Here is a 22,234-nt window from a genome sequence, read left to right as displayed (position 1 = left end):
TTTTCTCGGACTGGGACCTGTTCATATACGTTCTTGGCAGATGATCCAGAAGTGGTTTGCCATTGCCTTCTTCTGTGTGTGAATGGAGTAATTGTTGGGATGCCACGGAGGAAAACTCCGTGTTGCCTAGACCACGGCCTTGCCCAACACAAGTTATAAATTCGGGCACCGCCGGGAATCGAACCCAAGACCCCAGGATTACAAGGCCAGCGTTCTAACCGCTAGACCACCGTGGCGGTCAGATACAGATTGCAAACTTCTTTATTTTTACATGTTTATTTTCCTATTTTTGGGCAAGGGTTAATAAAAATAACTGAAATGTGAAACAGCGCAATAACCCAGAAGACGGAAACCTTCGTCATCTGTTTACTCGGCATTGTTGTGTTACATTACTGCCGTCAACAATCCGCTTTCGTAACAAGATGGATGACATTACTTTACTTTACATTAAATTACATTACAGAGACGTAAATATAATTTAAATACAGAGACGTATTTACGTCAAATTCTCCGGAACCGTGGTTCCACTGTAACTTTTGTTCTGGGCGCTTAGTCCAGATGTGAAAAAAGTAATGAATTTTCCATGCAAGCCCTCTGAACCGATAAAGTAGGCTGTGCATGCGCCAATGAATGTTGGCGCAGTCTCGAGTCGATGACGTTAATATCGTGTCAGCTGAAGAGGAAGGGGTTGTTAGTAGCTGTTTGGTTTGTTGTATTCTGGACAAGGGAAATTAAATGGATTTCTTGTAGCGAAATAGTATAAATACTTTTTCGTGCTATAGAGTAATCTCCCGTTTGTACTAACCGTTGGCTGGTGCTCCCAATTACAATGGATAGACGGAAATTGTCGTAAGTGAAAAGTTCATGTTACTATGTAGGGCAACCGGGGCTTATTTTCTGCTGAAATTTTGATCGTCATTATCACAGAAAGTGTATTTATGTTGTATAATAAATATTCATTATCCGTATATGCTATATGGAACTATGTTTGAATATGTAGTTTCAAATAAACGCAATGCATCTTGAACCACTTACGTATGGTATCCAAATGTTAAAATATTGGTTTTTTTTTACCAAAAGTTCAAGAATATATCCGTTTCAGGTCCAGTATATACGGCATGCGCGATCAACTGGTAGGACATTCCCTCATAGACAGATTGTATTAGAGAGTAGTAAGAGGCCACTGAGCCAGTTAAGGGATTAAAACTAACCTCACACATGTTACAGAAAGCCAACACTGTTGTCTTGTTTGTATGTGATGGAGGCAGGAACCGTCTCTCAAACACTAGTAAACTTATACCTGACTACATGATGCAGAAACCTAGAAGAACCAGAAATTTCACAAGAGGCTGAAAGTCTAACCATGGCAACAGTAATAATAAAATGCATAATACACACACAAACATAAACATTGTCCCATAAGTTAGAAAATCCCTTGACACCATTATTGTGGCAATAATTGTAATAATTTATGCATATAATACGAACAGCTATAAACATAATCTTATTAGGATTTGAGGTTCTCATGGCAGCATGTATGAAGATGGCATAATTTTGGATTGTAGCACAGTATTGTCTGGTAGTTTACTGACATTTTAAAGGTGCTTGCTACCTCCATTATTAGGGTAATGATGATGGAGGCAGCAGATACCTCCACAATGTTAGTGTCTGCCAGACTGCATGGCACTACAGCCAGAAGGCAACCATTTATATTATCTTATTACTCTATATATATCTTAATAAAGATTATGCTGGAATGGATCAACATGTGGCCTAATACTTTGCTTGATAATGACTCATCAGTAATGAGCAGAATAAAGAATTGATTGTACCTGATCTCATGCAGAAAATATGATCTTAAATTCTCTCTGTATCTAGTATGACAATATTTTACCACCTGCCCTCATATGTAGCATATTCAGTGGTTTTTCTCTTCAACATCCTGGAACTGAATGTTGCAGCTTTGTGTTTGGGAGGCTGTGGCTTCAAATCTTAGCCTGGAGACTGCTATCCTGACTAAAGTTTTTTGTCATGGATAATCCTCTTCAGTCCCTCTGGGCAAGTGCCAGAATAGAACCTTAAATTAGGCCAGTGACTGCTTCCTTTCATACATGCCCAGTTTATTAATCATCTTATAATTTGACACTGTATAGTCCAAGCTATTGGCAGAATAATTAAATATGCCATACATAAATAAATTACCAAGGTTAATTACAGCAGTTCTGTACCCATAAAATCATACTATTTTATTTAGTAGGATCATACATGTCATTATAATGTTTATATCTGTTGAGGATGATGTCATATAGTCTTGTAAAAATTGGCCAGTATTTCAGAGGTGCTTATTGCCACTGTCATCAGGGCAGTGATGATACTGATGATGGAGGCAGTAAGCAGTCAGTTTCTAAAAAACAATTGGTGCTGAACTGTGATTTTGGCCAAAGGTAATAAGAAATTGACTGCTGCAAGTTACATAATTTTTATCAGTTCTTAAAAGTAGCACTTTCCTTAGGATAGAAAGTAAGATTAAAATGAAAGGTAATTATTTAGATAATTTCAGGAGATTTTAAGAAGGAAGGTTAAGGTGGTTATTTTATGGATTGTCTAATGAAAACATGCCCTGTACCAGAAATGTTTTGTTGGTTTAGTTTTACGTCTTGTCAGTATGCTCAACACATCTGGAGATGAGAGGTGGAAATAGTTGTGACTTTTTTAATATTAGAATGACTGGAAAATTGTGTAACTTTTTTAGCACATCTGGTGACACACTGTATCAGATCTTGGATCTTCCCAAAACTGCTACTGCAGATGATGTGAAAAAGACGTACCGGAAATTGGCTCTGAAATATCATCCCGATAAAAATCCAAACAATCCTGAAGCTGCAGAGAAGGTGAGTTCAGTCTCATTTTCAATCTGGATTTTTATTTTAAGTGTATTTGAATTGAAAATATGGTGTTAAAGCATCAGCTGTAATTTGCTTATAATTTCCATGAAATTTATGGATGGAATCTTTCTTTTCTTTCTGGGAAATTTCCAATTTATTTTGGGGGTTCAAAAATGGATGAGATATGTAGCATGAATGAGAGAGGTAAAAATGCATCCAAAATGTTCATTGGGAAACCTTAAAGGAAGATACTTTTTGTAAGACCCAGGCATAGGTGGGAAGATAACATTTAAATGGATCTTAAAGAAATAGAATGGGAAAGTGTGGACTGCATTCATCTGGCTCAGGATAGGGATGGGCCATTGGCTGGATTTTGTGAATGTGGTAATAAACAGTCTTATACTGGAGTAACTGAGTGGAACAAAGCTCTCTTCAGAAGCTAATAATATTCCTCAGTTAGTCAAGACATTCCCATCTTGTACAGGGCAATTCAAAAGTCATGTAACCCATATTAAAATATTTTTTATGGCTATAATTTAATTATATTAACAAACATGCATAACGCTATGACTATACAAGAGCCTGCGCAGGTCTTGTCATGTAACCTGTTTGCACAGTCCATCAATTGTCTTTCAACAGTTGAAGTGCAAGGATGTCTTTTTCACAAGTACAGTGAGTGTTCATTTTAGCTGGTATGAGTTTAGGGATGCATTTCTTAATTCTCCTGTAGTGAACAAATTTACATCCACTGAACCATTCTGTGACACAGGAACTTTTTGCTGGGTTGCATCAAACAAGGAAAGAGTGAATGCATGCGTTGGTGAACACAGTGGAAATTTCCAACACGTAACGTATCATTCTTTTTGTTTTCAGTGTAATTTATTTTTTTTACAGATAGAACATGTGTCAGGAATGTATTGCATGTCAGTATGTAACCTGAAGGTTCATTACCATGCTCCCACCAGTCCCTGCTCTGATGCAGGTGATTGCAGAACACTTCTTCCCACTGTGTTTTCATAATATCCATTTTAATATTATACTCCCATTTACATCTAGGTCTTGCAAGTGATCTGTTCCCTTCAAGCTTCCCAACCAAAATTTTGTTTGGATATCTCCTCTCTGGCATGTGCTACATGGTTTAGTTCTAATTATCCTTAGTAATGGTGTTTAAAAACTTGCTGGTGTCAAATTCTACACCTCCAAAGAAATTTTACAGTTAAAAGCACTAAGAATATCTCCTGATTTATATTTTATTTTATTTTTTAATGTTGTGGCCATATCTTTAGCACCATAGCTTTGTATTTGAGATGTCCTTGGTTCAAATCTTGGACCATGGACCAATTGTCCTGACTGAGGCTTTTTGTGGTTTTCTCAGTGCCTCCAGGCAAATGCTGGGATATTACCTTACAGTAGGCTATGCCTGCTTTCATATATACCTTTCCACGTTGTTATTAATAAATTGTAGTGTTACTTGATGCTTTAGTTTGAGCTGCTGACAGTATCATTAAATGAACTGCTACTACCACCACTACTACTGCTACATCACAAGCAGAGTTCATATGTATGTTATTGCATTATTTCATTGCAGTTTAAAGAGGTTAATCGGGCTCACAGTATTCTGAGTGACCTGACAAAACGCAACATCTATGACAACTATGGTTCTCTTGGTCTGTATATTGCAGAGCAGTTTGGAGAGGAAAATGTCAATGCTTACTTTCTAGTCACATCTGGCTGGTGCAAGGTGAGACTTTTAATATAGAACATGTTTAATTCACATCTCATGTATGAGAAATGTCTTCCTAACAGTTATGTATGGTTTGAATGAGGTATCTCTCAGTGGTATGAGTAAATATGTCCCATGTGTGGAGTTTATGATGGACTACATGGTTAAGCCCTCAGGTGTTACATATGAAAATATCTTAAATTATTAGTGAATATTATCAAGTTATGTTGTTTGCATTGGTTTTTTAACTGAAGAACAGTATGCAGAAAGTAAATTTTATGTTTTTATAATAATGATGATTATGGTAGAACATATAAAATTGTTTGGGAAAATATCTGAAGGATATAAATTCAAATGTTTGTTTACTGTTTCCCATACATCTGATCCAAATCAGCCAAAGCCTTTACCAAGGAACAATAATATTAATAGACCCAAGAAATATTTAATATGATGAAGTCTTTACCAATCAAGGTGTGGAACAAGGTTTTGGGTTATCACCAACCCTGTTCAGCATTTATATTGATGATATTATCCAAATATGGAAAATATCAGCTAATCCAGGCGTAAAACTTAATAAAAATATCTCAATAAATACCATGCTTTTTGCAGATGACCAAATAATTTTATAAGAAAATGAACTCCAAAAATCTACCTTCCAACTTAATCAAATTTGCAAAGACTACAATATGAACATTTCAATAGCTAAAACAAAAACTTTAAAGGCAAACTTCCAGTTAGAACGAAAATTGTTATAGATAATACAGTCATAGAACAGGTATCCCATTTCTCCTACCTTGGTTGTGGTATCACCTTTGGTTATGACATTGATTTAGATAGAAAATTAAATAGATTCTGACACATTTGTGGAACTTTTAAAAAGACCCTAAAGGGAAAAACACGGAAGGACACACAACTTAAGTTGCTCTACGGATCAGAAACGTCGACATTAGGGAAAAGAGATACGAGCAGAATCCAAGTGGCAGAAATGCAATACTTAAGATCAATTAAAGTATGTACTAGATTAGATAGAATAAGAAATGAAGACATTAGGAAAGAACTTAATAGTTTTAATTTAATCAAAAAAATTGGAGAATATAGAAGAAAATGGAAAGAACATGTTGAACAAATGCCTGAAGAAAGACTTTCTAAGGCTGTGTTCAGTTACAAGCCTAGTGGAAAAATAGATCGAGGCAGGCCACGAAGAAGATGGAAAGATCAATTTGAAGCCAGAACAGGCATTATTACCTAATTCCTGATGATGAAGATAATGTTTGTTTACTTAATGGACAGTAATGTTTTATGGTCCTAACATTTCATATTTGTACCTTGAATAATTTCACAGCTATCATTGAAATGTTATGAAAAATCACCTTCAGTCAGCTTATGCTTGCTGTTAGGAATGTCACTGAAATTTTCTTATAAATAATTAATATATGATGAGTATTTTAACCAGATTGATTGTAATTGGAGATGACATGTAATGTTGCAGTCACTTATCCTGTTCTGTGGTATTATCACTGGCTGCTACCTTTGTTGCTGTTGTTGCTGCTTTTGCAACTTCTGCTGTGGGAAATGGAAGCCTCGACAGCCCGAGGACACTGGAGATTATCACACCTTATATGTACGTCCAGAAAAAGTGCAGAGCACTGCCTGACTGAATGTTGAGTATTGGAATGGTTGATTATAATTCCATAACTTAGCACCTCCTGTTACATCCAGTACATTAAAGTTAAATTGAAAGAATACGAACAAGAAAGCATAACACTTTTTTAGATTTCGTGTAACAGCACACGGTGTCAATCTGTACAAGATATATTGTCTGCAACACTGATCTCTCACCTTACATGTCCATGTTCAGTTATCATTTCATTTAGGTAATACATGGTATTTAAGTTTTTAAAAGTTTCCCAGTTTATTTTTATTTTAATTTCACCTTTTTAAATATTATTTTATGTCTCAAGCACTTACATAATTTTATTTGCATCATGAAGTGAACCTTGTTGTTTCATGCAAGGAAAAAATCTCATATGTTTTAATCTGAAGTTAATTTTTGCAGAAGAGTGGTAGGTATTGAAAATAACTTTTGATTGATTATTGGTGTGTGTGAAAGAGACCACCATAATTGTGGAGTGTTCATCCTGTGTGCAATTATGTTACTTTAGTAAGCTACGGAATCTTGCTCGTTGGACACACAATGCAATTTAATTTTACGAGGAAGAACCCAGAATGATGCAATATGAAATTGTAAGAGGGCCTTCATGTTTAGAATTCTGAGTGTCACTTATTATTTCTTATTATAGCATGAGTAGATGTACCTTCAGGTGGTGGTGATGGTCGTAGTAGTAGTAGTTTACTAATAGTCATTTTTGTTTATTGGGTGATTTCTGTTTGGCAGCAGGAATTCTTCAGTGTTCCGTGGTATTTCAACTTTCATCGAAATACTTAAAATATGTAGAGGACTTGAAATAATTAAGACATCCATTGCCACTGTTGTGTCCCCCTAGGCCATTGCTGTAATTTTGTTGTATTTACATTAAGAGACGTCATTATTATTTTATATTTATGAAAATGTGTTTGTTTGCCAGCAGGTTTTGTCATTCAGCATGAGTGGCAACCATGCCATGTAAAAGTGCATCTGTTAATATTTCCTCAACTTTTTGTCTGCATGGAAGAACTTGGGAATCACTGGATAGATTTTTATGAAATTTGATATTGAAAAGTTTTACTAAAATTTTTTGATACATTTAAAAATTTGGTTAAAATGGGAAAACTGTGATGGACACTTGCATGCATCTCCAAATGTGGTACTGACTGGGTATGAAATTTCTGCATGGGGAATCCTATCCATTCAAACTCCCACTTGCATAATCCATTGGAAATTCTCTTTGATGACATAATAAGCCAGACAAGTGAATTTTCTAAAGAAATCTTGTGTACAACACTCTTGTTATTGTGATGTATCATTGTTATCATAGCTGCATTATTTCAAGATTTGTTAAATTAAAATCAAGGTTTGTGGAAAAACAAAATCTTTCTTTTGTGATATGAAAAGTGTGGAGATGAGATATACATACCATTTTTAAACTTGTGAATCATCACTAAAGCTGATGTGGTTGTATCTACAAGCTGTAGTAGCAGGGTGATGTTCCTGTTTGCTAACAAATTCTTATAATTTGTTTATACTCTGTATTTCTTATACTGTAGTATGCCCATAAGAATATAGCCAGTTTTCATATACATGAAGAAGGCTGTCTTCTGGGATGTTGCACTATGCAGTGTGTTAAATATTGGCTGACATTTTAGAGGAGCCTGCTGGCTCTGTTGTCACAATGATGTAACACTACAGAAGATGGCCAGCTTTATACACATCTCTGTTAGAAAGTGAAATCTCGCCTTCCATATACATTTCTGTCATATCCAATAGTGATTGTTCAGTTTAGAAAGTAAATTCAGGGAGTCTTTGTAAGATGTCAGGTTCTCATGGTGGCTATTATGATAGCTGTCTTCTGGGTTGTTGCACCATGTAGTATAGTAGAAGTTAACTGAAGTCAGTAAACTTGTATCAGACTACTTGGTACAACAATCGAGAAGACAACCATCTTCGAGGAGTCTTTGTTTTCTGATTCATCTGTTGATCATTATATTTGTGTCTTTATAATGTAGTCTGTCAGCTGATTATTTACATTGTTTGTCTCTGTTCACTTGTATTGTGAAAGCTGTGAGGAAGTCATGAAGTGAGATCCCTTTGGTTTCTAATTTTGCTCTTTCTCAGTTTGCTGCATTGCATTGTGTTACGCTGTTGTAGACCACTTTGTATCATATTTTTCTTTGTGAGAATAGCATGGTCATTAATGTAAAAATATTTGTAAGAGATTATTCTCTTACGTTCTCACAAAGTTAATATTTCCATTTGATTAAATCAGGGAACTAAACAGTTTGTTATATGTTTGTAATTTTTAATACTGTTCAGATTTAAATCAAATGGTGGGGGTTCAGTGTTGTGGGCATTCATTTAATCTGTTCTGTTGATTGTACATATGTACACTTTGGACAAACTTTGAAAGTATTAACCTGTTTTAGATATCAAAATTGAAGTAATGAAATGCCAGTACAGATTAAGGTGTGCATACAGCAGGACTCTAATGTACTACTTCCCTAGTAAGAACAATTTCTTCTACAGGCATAATCCATTTCATTTTTACCGTTTCCATTTTTATTTTGTTTTTGTGTTTTTTATGCGAATGCTCTTTCTTAGATATTTCTTAGTTTAATTTTATTTCGTTAGTCTTTTTTCTAGTTAATTTGTGTTATGTTTGTGGGACAGAGTTGAGTTTTGCTGTCATTATTGGTCTGTTCATAGAGGAACCCCGTGTCATCCGACGGAGGAGTGGTAACGTCTCAACCCCGGACTTCAGACAAGGTGCGCACATGTTCTAAGTTTTCTTGTCCTGATCCACTGTCCTGCTTATTTTGCAAAATTTCCAGAAGACTTAATTTAATGACCTATTATTTACTATCATGAAATGTGCAATTATTTTCAAAGAATTAAATTATAAATGTCATGCTTGGAACTTATGTATGTACAGAATGTGTTGCCAGTTGATTTTTCAGTCACTTTAAGCAAGTGCTGATGTTATACCCATCGTTAGAGTATGATGTGATATGGAGCCCTCTGCATATTGATTATTTGAACTACATTTACCCTAGTATGAAGTCATGTTAGTAGGGGAAAGTGAACATTGCAATTTTCAGGATAGTGATCCTGCTTTGTGTTCACTAGTATTCTAGTTCATTTTCTCAGCTGAGGTTCTGCTGTTTTGACAGAGGTTTAGTGTGGTTTCCTTGATCTCCAACATATTCCAGGATAGTGCATTCTCATATTTCCTCCAGTTTTGCCCAAAATTTCACCAATCTTAGTTACACTACTGTTTGATATATTACAATACATGAAGTGTGTCATTGACACTGGATCATCATACGAACAGTGAAACAGTGCAGTAACACTACCTACTGATTTGGAGTTAGTAAGATAACAACTGGTTGCTGTATCTGCTTCATAGTAAAAAAATGATGGAGATCTCAAATGGAGGCATTTTGTGCTCTATAATTCTTCATGGTTATATTTAATAAATTCTGAAATATCTTTGCTAATGAAGCATGCACATTTTATTGACGACAAGCACATTAAAGCATGTGAGGCTTGGACACTTACACAGCTAGTGATAGAAGATGAGTTACATTACATACTCAATGTAAAGTTTTGAAAGTGCCAGTCTTAGAATTTCTGCCTCCCTTTTCTCTTATAATATAATTTGTTAATGCCCTATTCTGCATTCTGAAACCATTTCCCTTCTGCAACTTAGACATAGACCATTTTTGGGGCCAAGTTCCAGCACATGGTGAGTTTCTGTACTCTTTCTTCATCTCCAGGTAATGTGAAAATCATTTTATCTTTGTTGTTTGCTTGCTATAAAAAATTTAATTCCTGTCTGTTGAAATATATGCATTTATGTGGTCATTTATAATGTGGAACCCTTGTCCTTGAAAGTAAACTGTCATACTTAGCATAGCTGAGATTTATTTGTTAATAGATAGGGTATTAGTGTGGGTTCAGTACAAACTGGTGTTGTGGGTAAAGTTTCTTGCTCACTCTTTTTATCATTTCCCTCAACTAGAATATTGAAGGTATTTTGAAGATACAGAATAACACATGGATGAATGTTTATTTCATATGAAATTTTTAAAAGGTTTTAGCCTCTTAAAACATGTAAGCAAACTTTGTATTTGTTAGTACACGTGTATCGGAAAATAAATGTAGGATTGCCATTGATGTATTGAGTATACAGACTGAGGTAGTTGTAATCATTAGGGATTTGTTGTGTAGAAGTGTTAATGTGATATGTTTTCTCACAGTTCCATATTTCTCCTTCCATTATTCCATAATTTTCTTTTTCAGCTTGTCTAAGCAGTAGTCTGTGACTGATTTAATATTAATTGTTCTATATTAACTGTCGCTAGTAAAAAGAAGGAGTATATTTTATGAACTTGTTCTTTTCAATTTTAACATCTCATTGCCCTTTATGTGTATTCATAAGAGGTACAAGCTCATTGCTAGACAGCTAATCCTACTGCACAAGAGATAGAAATTGTAGGTGTTAATGAGGTTCGTATTTTTCAGTATCAGTTGTTTATGCACCGAGTTTTTTCCTATGAAACTGAAGGTCAGTTTGAGTTACACATAAAGTACAGATGTCAACGAAAATTTAATTCATATGAGATTTTAGGTTCTCGTAGAGTTAAAAATGTTGATTATGGTCTTCGGAATTGTGATGCCCTGTAGTTTTATTGGTAGTTTACAAGGAACACATAATATTAATATGTGCACAGTTGGAAAATTAAAAACAGGATAATTGTAAGCATATGGCACAATAGATGAACATAATGATAAAATTTATGCTTCATTTGCTCTACATAGAATACAAATTTCACAAACCTGCAAAGGCTGTGAAGTGACGGCAAGAATGAATATATTCAGTCTTATTTGACAACTTACTGACCTTCATATTTAGCATGCCTATTTCATATTTCAGAGGTCTCTTGTTTGGTTCTTAGTTCAGCAGGTTTCTGTCGTGACTTGAGATTTTTCATAGTTTTATTCAGTCCTTCCAGCCAGTGCTGTGATGGTACCTTCAAAAGACAATGCCCTCATTCTTCCACATTGCTTTTCATTCGTCAATCATAATCATCCTTCCATTTGCTGCTCTGTTTCATGTACTGCTAAATGTGCTGATTGATGGAGGCAGTACAATGCAGTGCAGTGTTGGTGACTGGAGATGAGATAAACTATTCTGTTCTATCGTTCACTTCACAGTTTCTCTGTGATTTCATCACTTGTATCCCATGATTGTTTATACCTTTTCTTTGGCTTGGGTTTGTATATCAGAAAACTTAAAAAAAAAAAGAAGCAATTACTATCACCACCACCACCACCATTAGTTTACATGGTTGTCCGCAACCCCAAAGCTAGTTGACTTGTAAGGGATGGAAATGGCTCATGTGTGAAAGACTTGCATACTTTAACAGGAGGTGAGGGAATTCTTCTAGTACTCACTGAATTCAGTAGTGGATAAGTTCCAAAGCCTTTCTAGAGGTAGTGGCTAAAAATAAATCCAGCATTATTTACTGGATTGAAGCTATATTCTCTGCTGCATAGTCACTTGGCTTAATCAACTTATGAATCATGGACAATATGTAAATATTAAATTCTACACATACAACACAATCATTACTATTATTTGCCTTACAGGAATAGGACATTAAACAATGTTCATTATTAGAATTGTACATTATAAAATGTAAACATTTATTTACACATGTTGGAAATATGTTTATTTGCTGACACCAGTGGTATTGGATTTGTTCTGTTGCAGGAGGAACCAAGTGATGATGAATCTGCAGGTCCGGCTGTAACATCGCAACCAGCATCTTCATCAGTGTTTGCAATGCCGCCCCCAGGTGATAGTAATGCAACTGAAAACACATCCCTCAATCCACAAGATAAGATTACATATACACCAGGTAAAGAGACCTTCTGAGGTGCCATATTTTTAGCTGTTTAGCTAGACCCCTGTAAGAATCACTCTTTTTGGATTTGAGGTTCTCCTGAGAGCAAGGATGAAGATGGCTGTATCCTGGGCTGTACCGTCATGTAGTCTGGCAGATGTTTACTGTTGTTTTAGAGGTCTGCTGCCTCCATCAGGGTGGTTATTGCCATCACTCTGATGATGGAAGCAGCATGCACCTTTGAAATGTTGATAACCTTTTACCACACTACATGGTGCTACAACTCAGGAAAATCCATCTTCATCACTGCTTTTGTTTACTGGAAAAGTATCACTTGGCTGGGGTTTTGCTTCAAAAGAAGTGTTAAACATATTTTTCAGTTATTATTTAGGTGATAAATAGTTGGTTATTGAAATAAGCTGTTAGAAATTTGAAGATTTCCGTCTTCTGGGTTGTTGCGCTGTGTAGTCTGGTCGATGTTATCCGACGTTTCAGAGGTCACACTGCCTCCGTCATCAGGGCGATTAATATGCCAATAGGGTGTGAGGTGTTAGGTTTATAGGGCCGGAAAGTGAAAGGTGTAGCCTGCCCCGAGCCAATGGGAGCCCACGTGCTGCCATTGGTCCACTCCCACGCCTGCTCCCATTGGCTCGGGGCAGGCTACACCTTTCACTTTCCGGCCCTATAAACCTAACACCTCACACACTATTGTCATATTCATCGCCCTGATGATGGAGGCAGTATGACCTCTGAAACGTCGGTTAACATCGACCAGACTACACAGCGCAACAACCCAGAAGACGGAAATCTTCATACTCGCCGCTGTGAGAATATCAAGTCTTACATGTTAGAAATTTAATTAATAGCAATGAATGTAGTAACTGCATTATGACTCTAGCCATTGTTGATACAAACTGCAATCATGAGAGAAGTATTAGGGCAACTGTTGTAGTGTACTGAATGTTTTCTATGGGCTACTATGGCTGGTATTATTTTCACTTGAAATTCATGAAACAAGATTAATAAATAATTAGAACATTAAACTGTAAGAATGGGTGCATATTTAATTTATTTTTATGACTGCCTATTGTTGTACTCTTAGAAACTCACGTCTTATGAACCAAGTTTAAGGTGACTCCTATGCCTGGCAGGCAATAGGCCTTCATTTCATTGTGAGGCATATGTAAACATTCACTGCGTAGTCACTGTGAATGTAAGTAAGTTTTGTATTATTCCCTTTCTGGTTATCAATGGGCTACATGTGTGTGATATGCTTTGTGCAACCTGTGCACATATATGTATTATTGAACATCTGTATAATGAAAAGATTGTTAGTGCCTAAATGAATTAATTTCAAGAGCTTAATTGATAAAAACAAGAAATGGATATACTTGTTACAGACACTTAGTAATATGTGAACTTGTTTGTGGTAGTTGGGCAGTAGCATTTTTAATAAACTGTCAGGAAGTTTTGAAAGATCTCACTTATATCTGAGTGGTTCAAGAGTTAATAAGAAGGGTGAATGTAGCCCAATATTTTTCAAAGGTTGAGAACTGTTTTTGTAGATCTTAGTGATAGGATTTGGTATACCACATTCAAAGTATACCTAGAAATGCAATACAGTTACATAAACATACCACAAGAGCAAATTATATTATATTAGATCTAATCACATATACACATTAGCAATTCCTTAGCAGTTTGCAGTATGTTTATAATTATCTAAAATTACCCACCACTCAAAATATGTTCATTACCAAATTAATGTGCCAAGTAAATAACTGTACAGATGAATTCCACTCTGGTCACTATCTGTGTCTAAGAATACACATATGTGAGTTAAAATGTCATTTAATTTGCCCTCTCATTTGTGTGTCTTGTGTGACCACTTTTATAATAGCAGTTAAGCTGCACTAGTTATTTTTAGCGATATAGTATACTTGTGTAAATTTCTCTTTCTTTAATTTTATAAATTAGTTCATCTGATGTTTACTGTGAACATAGTTATTGATAATTAATAGATTGTAACCATTAAAATAAATTGGGAGTAGTTATACTTTTATTTTGAAAATTATTTTCTTTGTAAAAATGTTGTTCAATTGGAGTTCAAATGTTTTAATTTCGTTATAAACACATTGAGGACCAGTCAAGGAACTTGTGCTTTCTCTTTTGTTGACTGTGATTGGAGTATAGTAACCTCTTTTTTTTTGTAATAATTTTATTATGCCATAAAATTGATAACTAGTTTCGTAAGTTAGAAATTTAATTTGTGTCTTACATTGTTTTTGCATCTCACTGATATTTAACAGTATTATTTGCTGGATTTTAGCATAGAAGCACAGATGTTTAATTTAGAATTTTTGTTGGATAGATTGAGAGCAAGATAGGTTTTAGTCTGCCTTTTATCATTCTTGAAATGCTGTATATTCATTTATCACTGCCCATTAAGTGGGAGACATTACCATACTCCAGTTCTCAATGTGTTATTAAGGCTGTCACATCTGGATATAATTGATCTGTTTCAAATTTGGGGACACAGAATATTGGGATGATAGAGCTATTTTGTTTTGTCCCCGATATGAGAATACCAATGTTGGTAGGAATGACAGAGAAAGGTTCCCCCTCGCATCCTGTAGGGGCACAACCAACATCCCAGCAGCAGAGTGGAAAGTGGTAGGGACCAGGACCTTCAGATCCTGTGACGGGAAGTTCCTGATCTGGACAGGTAAACGGCGTGCGGCAATGCCTTCTCTATTCCTCAAAATCGTGGATGGTAATGTAGATAAAACATGATGATTGTGGTTGTGTGCTACCTGCAGTAACACCTTTATTGAAGTTCTTTTGCGTCTCATAAAGTTGCAGTATGTTCATAAATTAATGCATGATTATAAATTTTATGTATTTCTTTTAAATAAACATGAGCATGATTCACAGTGAAAGTTATTTTCTCATTGTACATATAGAATGTGTTTTAATAAGGAAAGATAATTGACATTGTCATTTTGTGGTCCTCTGTATCCTGTTTGCATTAACACACTTGCTTCTGGCATTGATAACTGACTAAAAAACCCACTGAAACTTGTTTTGTGTTCGAGTGGTTAACACCCCTGCTTCATATTCGGGAGGTCATGTGTTCAAATCTCAGCCTGGAGACTGGCTGTTCTGATTGTTTTTTTTTTTGTGGTTTTCTGCAGTCCCTCCAGGCAGATCCTGGGATAATACCTCAAATTTGGCCATGGTCACTTCCTTCCACATCCTTTCTAATTCATTATTCACTATCTGTGCTGTGTACTTGTTTTAGAAAACACCGTCTAAGATGGAGTTGTTAACATTGTACATATTCATCCTTTTAGTGGGGTGTACATCTGTGTTACTTTTATGTTTACATATATTAATTGAACGATAATCTGAAGTATGTGATTTAATGTTGGCAGGTGTAGGATTTTGTTTTTAAGGAACTGCCTTAATTTTGATATTTATGATTTAAAAATTTCTAATATTTCCGTGTGCCCAGAGTAATCAAGTTTTTTTTTCTTTTTCTTTTGATGCAGGTTGAATGACACTGCTTGGCTTGAAGCCTGCCTCACATCAAAATACAAACCTTCAATTCTAATCGACTTTTATCATTATTATAACAACACTTTGGCCTTTCATAATTCTTGATGATTGTAAACAAAAGGTTAAATTATTAGGCATACTGAAATGGCATCTTGTGTGTGGAAAGTATAAATTTCTTGTTTTGTTTTTTATTATTATTTGTGATATTGTGAATGTGAGGGTATGGAATCCCTGTGTGGGATGTTTGTAGGCATATCATACACAGCAAACTCCTTCCCTGGATGCAATAGTAGAGATGTGTTTTCTGCATGAATTTATTAATGATAACCCAGTTTAACGAACACTCTGGGGCCTTCTTTCTTCTGAATTTACCATTCATAAACATTGTAATTAAGTGGAATCCTGGATGGTAAGTGATAACTGCCTAATAAGAGTGTTTATGCCATCCCAGATAAATCTAGCTTCTGCTGTGTTTTTGCAGTACATTTGTAAATTATTATTTTCTCTTTAAGTAAATAGTGTGGATGTATGCATAACCTGTTTATAAGGGCCGTTTCACACTGTTGACCGGTCGCCGGCGACCCAGTCGCTGAACGACCAAACGAGGAGACCAGCAGGGTGACCAGTGCAGACAGAGGCCTCAGCCTCAGTAAAAAAAAATACTTTGGAAGCAGTATGGACGTCGACGAGATCACTATAATGATAAAAATTCGTTTCACTAGAAACAGGAAAAAGAGGAGTAGAAAACACTCTTCCCACTGACTTTTTTCATCTCCCTCTTTGCATAATCGGGACTTGCAAGGTCCCAAATGGCTCTTCGTGACTCTACGGTCGAAATAAATCTTTCAGTATCAAAACTCATGATATACTGATCACTTGAGTGACATGAACACGATGGGAGAAAACAAGAAACAATGGATGTGTCACCTCTCTGAGCTCTGGTCGCTGACTGAGTCGCCCGCAATGTGAACACGTGATTGCCATCTATGTATCTCTTGTTCGTTGGTCTCCCGTGCGTCGCTCACTGCTTGTTGGTCGACGGCGGCCATTGGTCGTTCAGCGACTAAGTGTTGAAATAAGGTCAGATTTTATAATTAAAATCATGGTATGCTGGAGTGTCACTGGATAGGGAATATTTTATTTGTGTTGTATTCCATTTTAAAAGTTATCAACATTCCTGATTTAAACTTCTGCTGTGACTTTGAACACTGTTCACTACCTAATGTCTGCTTAGTCAAAAAATGTTTATAAGAAATAATTTTGCAAATTTGTGATTTACACTTCCAGAGTTCACCAAAGTACAAAACATAACCCTGTAAAAATATATATTTTCTTTTGTTCCAAACATTTTAATACAACATTTTATTCTTTTGTGGAAGATATTTTAACTTCAAAAATGCATAGGAAATTGTGACATACTTGTGCTGGACAGTCATTTAATTGCAGTGGGATTTCAGTATGAAAGGATAAAGGTAGATCATCATATCTGTAGCTATGACAGTTGTTACATCAGTTTACAAATCTGGGAGATGAGGCATGTGCTAAAATTACTGATTATAGATTCAGTTCAGGTATAATTACTGATTTACTCTCAATTTCAGCATACTAGTTAAGTCTGCTGGTTAATCACATAATTACCGCATATTCCTTCGTGAAGAAATTTTTGTTTACTGTTTTCCAAGACGCCTTGAAGAGCTTGTTTTTTATTTTTTAAAGCAGATAATCTAAATAATAACGTGGAATATCACAGTATCAGATACCAATACGGAGAAACTTCCAGCAAACAATGTTGAAATGAAAGCATGCATTTCTGAAATATACTATCCCACAGTGATACAAATAACAGTAAGTCTTACGAACCAATCTTGGTAGTCATTGTGTATTGAAAGCCTTTGATTATAGAAATATTAAAATATTTTTGTTCCTGGTTCATTTTAAATGTGTTTCTTTCATTCATAATACAGGTATCAAAACAGTAAGTGGAATGTATTAATAATACATGTATTAGAACATCAGTTTGTAATAAGAATATTGTAATATTTGTGAAGTGTTAAGATTTAAAAAGTATTTAGTCTCTGAAGCATGTAATTGTGTGAAAACAAGGTAAATCTGTGTTTATATGTTTGCATTTGATTCAACAGTATAAAATGATTTCCAAGACTTCATTCCCTCTTGTTGGACACTTGCTAGATGCAGTAGGAAGTTTTGTACTTCAAGACTGTTACCTAGTGGTAATTGGGCAAGTTGTTTCAAAATATTTGTGTAATTTTTGGTTGTTTAACAATTATTCTCTGTGTTGTTAGAGTATGTAACATTGTAAGAATGAATTTGTATGAAATTATTAGATTTACAAATGATATTAGCATTATGAACTACCATTCACATGAAAAATCATAATTTGTTTATGAAAACCTGAAAGCTCTCTGAAATTTAAAACTACAAATTTTCAGGAACCGTAGGCATGTGAAGAAACAGAAGTAGGATGTGAGGTTCTCATGGTGGTGAGTATATAGATGGCTGTCTTCTGGGTTGTAGTACGATGTAGTCTGGTAGAGGTTTACCAATGTTTCAGAGGTCCTTGCTGCCTTCATCATCAGGGCAATGATGATCATTACCCTGATGATGTGAAATGTTGGGAAACTTCTGCTGTACTACATGGCGCTACAGCCCAGAAGATGGCCATCTTTGAAGAAACGCATGTTTTTATAGGCAGGACACAGAAGAAACCAGGAGAAAGTGTTTGTATTTACTTTATATATTAGACCAGTATTAACAGTTGTGTCTGTGCTGAAAATAACAGTTCATTATCAGTCTGCATTAGGCTTGAAGCTGTGAAGTTGCAGAAATGTGGTGGAATATTTTTCAAGTTATGCTCTGCATTTCAGTTAGCAAGTGTTCATATTGTGTTAATCTTATTTCATTAGTGTGTATTGATCATGTACTTTCTGTTTAAATTTCAAAGTATAGTATTCACAAAATTGAAAATGCTTAAGGGATTGCATTTCCAAAAGATAAATACCAACTTATCAGGTTTAATAATATTTTCTGGAAGAATGAAGCATAGTAATGTGTGTGGTTTTGTAGAGTATAGAACTTATGGTTATGCATTCTATATTTGCTATTTCAAGCAAATCAGATGTGAATTTGAAGATGACCTCTGAAACAGTATACTTCTGCCAGACTACATGGTACTACAACCCAGAAGACAGCCATCCTCTTGCTCACTGCTGTGAAAACCTCAGACCTTAGATGTGAATTTATTCAGACCATATGCTCATGTTATATTATGATTATTTTCCTTTCTTGAGTTTCTCACAGGAATTGTGATTGTAAATTTATTGTATTGTACATACATGTACTGGGAAGTAATGTATCAGAAAAATAGCAGGGAATTTATAATTTTAAATAATTCCTACAGTGGTGTTCGGAAGACCTTTAAAATAGGATTGTACTCATTACGTGATGTATTGAAAAAACTTGCCTATGGTACATGCTTGATGCATTGGAGTTGGAAGATGAATCCCAGTAAACATAACCAATATTAAATTCTCTTGCATGATTTGAGATTTTCACAGCAGTGTGAGTTTTGTCTTCTGGATTGTGCTGTGTAATAACATTTTGGAAGAACACGCTTCTTTCATCTTCAGGGTAGTAGCGTTTCTGCCACATAGATGTATCTTATGTAAGATTTGAGGTCTCATCGGTTGTGCGAATTTACATTTCAGTCCTAAAGATGAATGCAGCATGTTTTTCTAAAACTTTGCCATACAACCAAAATACTCCATGGTGCAGCAGCCCAGACCATCACTCCACACTTGTACCTTACTTCTTTGTTTTGTGTCAGTCAGTCTTATTAACATACTCTTTGGATGTTCCTTGTTTATATTAATTGGCTGTGACTGTTCCTGGCAGTTGAAGCTAGCTCTATTTTCCAAATAGTTATACTATGATAAAGATTCATAGTTGTTTTTTATGTATTGTATTCTGGAAGATGCTGGATTCTCTGCCATGAAGTTATTTTATATTACTTGCAGATAACATTTATTGTTATGTGTGGCTGCAATTGGAAAGCACGTACACATACAGTGCTAATGTAAATATGCATGTGTGTATATATATATTAATCTTGTCAGACAATCTCATGTTTCTTATATCTTTGCTTCTTGTTTCACCATTGTTTTAATTTTTTTCTTACATTTATCAACATGCTCATTAATTTTAGAAACATGATATCATTGTCCTTATCAGTGTTACAGATGTACAATAATTCATTCCATTTCTTTATAATGAATGAATGTATGTGGGTTACAGAGATGATCTTTGTGTTCTGTAGTTGTCAGTAGTTACCTTATTTTGGCATTAACAGTGGTTCTTAGTTTTGACATCTGGTTTCTTGTTTATAAGTGAAGTGTGAACTTTGAATAAATTTAAAAATGCCAAGATGGATATGTTTTATTTCTGAGAATAGTAATATTTTCTGTTGCCTCTTATCTAAAGATACCAGTTACATAACAACTAATGTCATTTAAATTTTGAGATCCATATTTTAAGAAAAATAAATAATACATTTATTTTGAGTTTATGGAACTGTGTTGGATGAAAAATTGGTGTTAACTTTCATTTATATAAAAAGTAGTTGATTGCCATTTTTATATAAGAATTTTTCTATTTCATTTTTAAGTTATGGCATGCTTTTATTACCAAATGTAAACACCTGTCTTCAGAATGGAAGTGGAACATTCAAATTGTGAGATAAAAAGGAAACAGATAGTCTTTAAATATGTGTCTAGACTGAATTCTATGGAAATGCAGTTTTTGTAACCAGTTTCTTCTGTATGTGAATAGAACTACCTTCATGCAGAGCTGACAGTTGGTCAGCTTACACAGACATGCACGCACGCACGCATGCATTTGTACATACATATATACATACATTTATTTTATGATGAAGTTTAGATTTAATTCAAAATAGATACTGGTTTATAAAATACACAGGTATAAATTAAGTAAATTGAGATATTAGGGCAACTTAATTGATCCACTTTCATTTATAGAACAGGTGTAGCACTGATTTTTATTAGAAATGAGGGAAATATTGATGCTCCTGGCTTTGTATAAAATAATTAATCTTTACTCTATCACTTTACATGAAGATGATTATAACAATAATAAAAATAAAGTGAAGCAAGTGAATTTTCTCATTGTCCATGTTCTTAAAACAAAGTATCTTGTTCTGAAACACCTATTGTTGTTGTTGAAAAAGATTGTATATTCTCTCTACTAAACCTCTGATCACATGTGTATACATTATGTGTTTATTGTTGTATGTGAGGCACCATTTGAAAATTGGAACAAGTGTTAGCATAGCTAGTTAGAACCAATGAAGCAGAACTTCAAAACTTCATCACTGTATCCATAAACACTAAAAACATACAACCCATTACATAACTGTACATTATAAGTAAAATAAATTTAAAGGAAAAGATTGAAGAAGCATGGTTGTGCTTTTATTGTTCATGTTACTTTCAGCTTAATTTCAGCATCTTAGTAACAAGGAATATTGCCTTACAGGATTATACATTTTAAAACTAATTTTTGGAGAAGATTATTGGGAGAGATCTTAGTTAATGTTGGCGTAAATATGCGAAGTCAGAACTTAGCTATCTGAGCATCCAGGTGCCAGATGATCTTTGTTAGTGTAAATCTATGCTTGTACATATGTAGTATGCAATTAATGGATTTAAGGGCTGTGGCAGATTAGCTCAGGAAGCCATTGATTCTATGCTTCATGGGGCAGAAGCTAACATCTGTTCAGCCAGTCAACAAATTTCTCATCTTTTATGGGACCCAGAGGTTTATTACCATGCTACATGTTTCATGTTACGTTGTTGCAGGAATCACCAGTTCTTCAAAGTTACAAGGTATAGGTCAAGATCGCTGTTTGCCCTTGATTTGTTTCATTGATAAAAAAGTTTGTTCACAAAGATAAGTACAAAATAGCAGATCTTTACTGCACAAATTTTCAAAATATTAAAGGCAAAAACTTCCAGGCTCTTTTACAAATTTATGAGAGAACAAAATGCTTCTGGTAAAATATTTTGCAAATATATTCTGAGAACGTCGTGTGATATCCAGTCTGTGATTTCAGACGTTCAAAATTACAGTTCCCTCTCTGAATTGATTAAAAATAATTTTAAGTTAATTATAAATGATGAAAAGTAAAGCTGTCCCATGACATGCCATGTAGGTGCTTGGGGGGAGAGGCAGTATATATCCTACTCATTGTGAACCTCAGAACTAGATACAGGTGAGTGAGCAGCTTCATGCCCTGGCTGCACTTCACCTTGAGAAAGGTCCCCAGTACCAATTGGATACGAGGCTGAATGGGTCCCAGAGTTGGTCTGGGTGATGAGAGCATAATTTATTAACAATTACATTTTTGCCAGATAATATAAAAAGTATGCACTAAATATTTAAATCTGAAAAGTATTTATATACCAATATT

The 22,234-nt window shown here is 35.0% G+C and overlaps 1 protein-coding gene across 6 annotated transcripts; it reads left to right on the top strand.

Moving 5' to 3' along the window:
• The first annotated feature begins 643 nt into the window (after positions 1 to 643).
• LOC110833536 (Cysteine string protein) lies at positions 644 to 21,223 on the top strand. Of its 6 annotated transcripts, none has more exons than XM_022071730.2 (8): positions 645 to 849; positions 2,753 to 2,891; positions 4,474 to 4,626; positions 6,098 to 6,229; positions 8,969 to 9,028; positions 12,039 to 12,186; positions 14,808 to 14,896; positions 18,180 to 21,223. In XM_022071730.2, the coding sequence occupies exons 1-7, from the start codon at positions 830 to 832 to the stop codon at positions 14,846 to 14,848; spliced, it is 693 nt and encodes a 230-aa protein (XP_021927422.2). In that variant the 5' UTR covers positions 645 to 829; the 3' UTR covers positions 14,849 to 14,896; positions 18,180 to 21,223. The 6 variants fall into 6 exon arrangements, with proteins under 6 accessions (XP_087211835.1, XP_021927422.2, XP_021927421.2 ...); XM_022071729.2 differs by having other exon boundaries at positions 15,723 to 21,223; XM_022071727.2 differs by having other exon boundaries at positions 14,772 to 14,896.
• Positions 21,224 to 22,234: the final 1,011 nt, after the last annotated feature.

This window comes from Zootermopsis nevadensis, unplaced genomic scaffold (genome assembly GCF_977971745.1).
Source record: "Zootermopsis nevadensis isolate Lab colony 2312 unplaced genomic scaffold, Znev_1.0 Znev_ptg000025l, whole genome shotgun sequence".
Classification (NCBI taxonomy): Eukaryota; Metazoa; Arthropoda; class Insecta; order Blattodea; family Termopsidae; genus Zootermopsis; species Zootermopsis nevadensis.
This window is presented reverse-complemented; position numbering and strand designations above follow the sequence as displayed.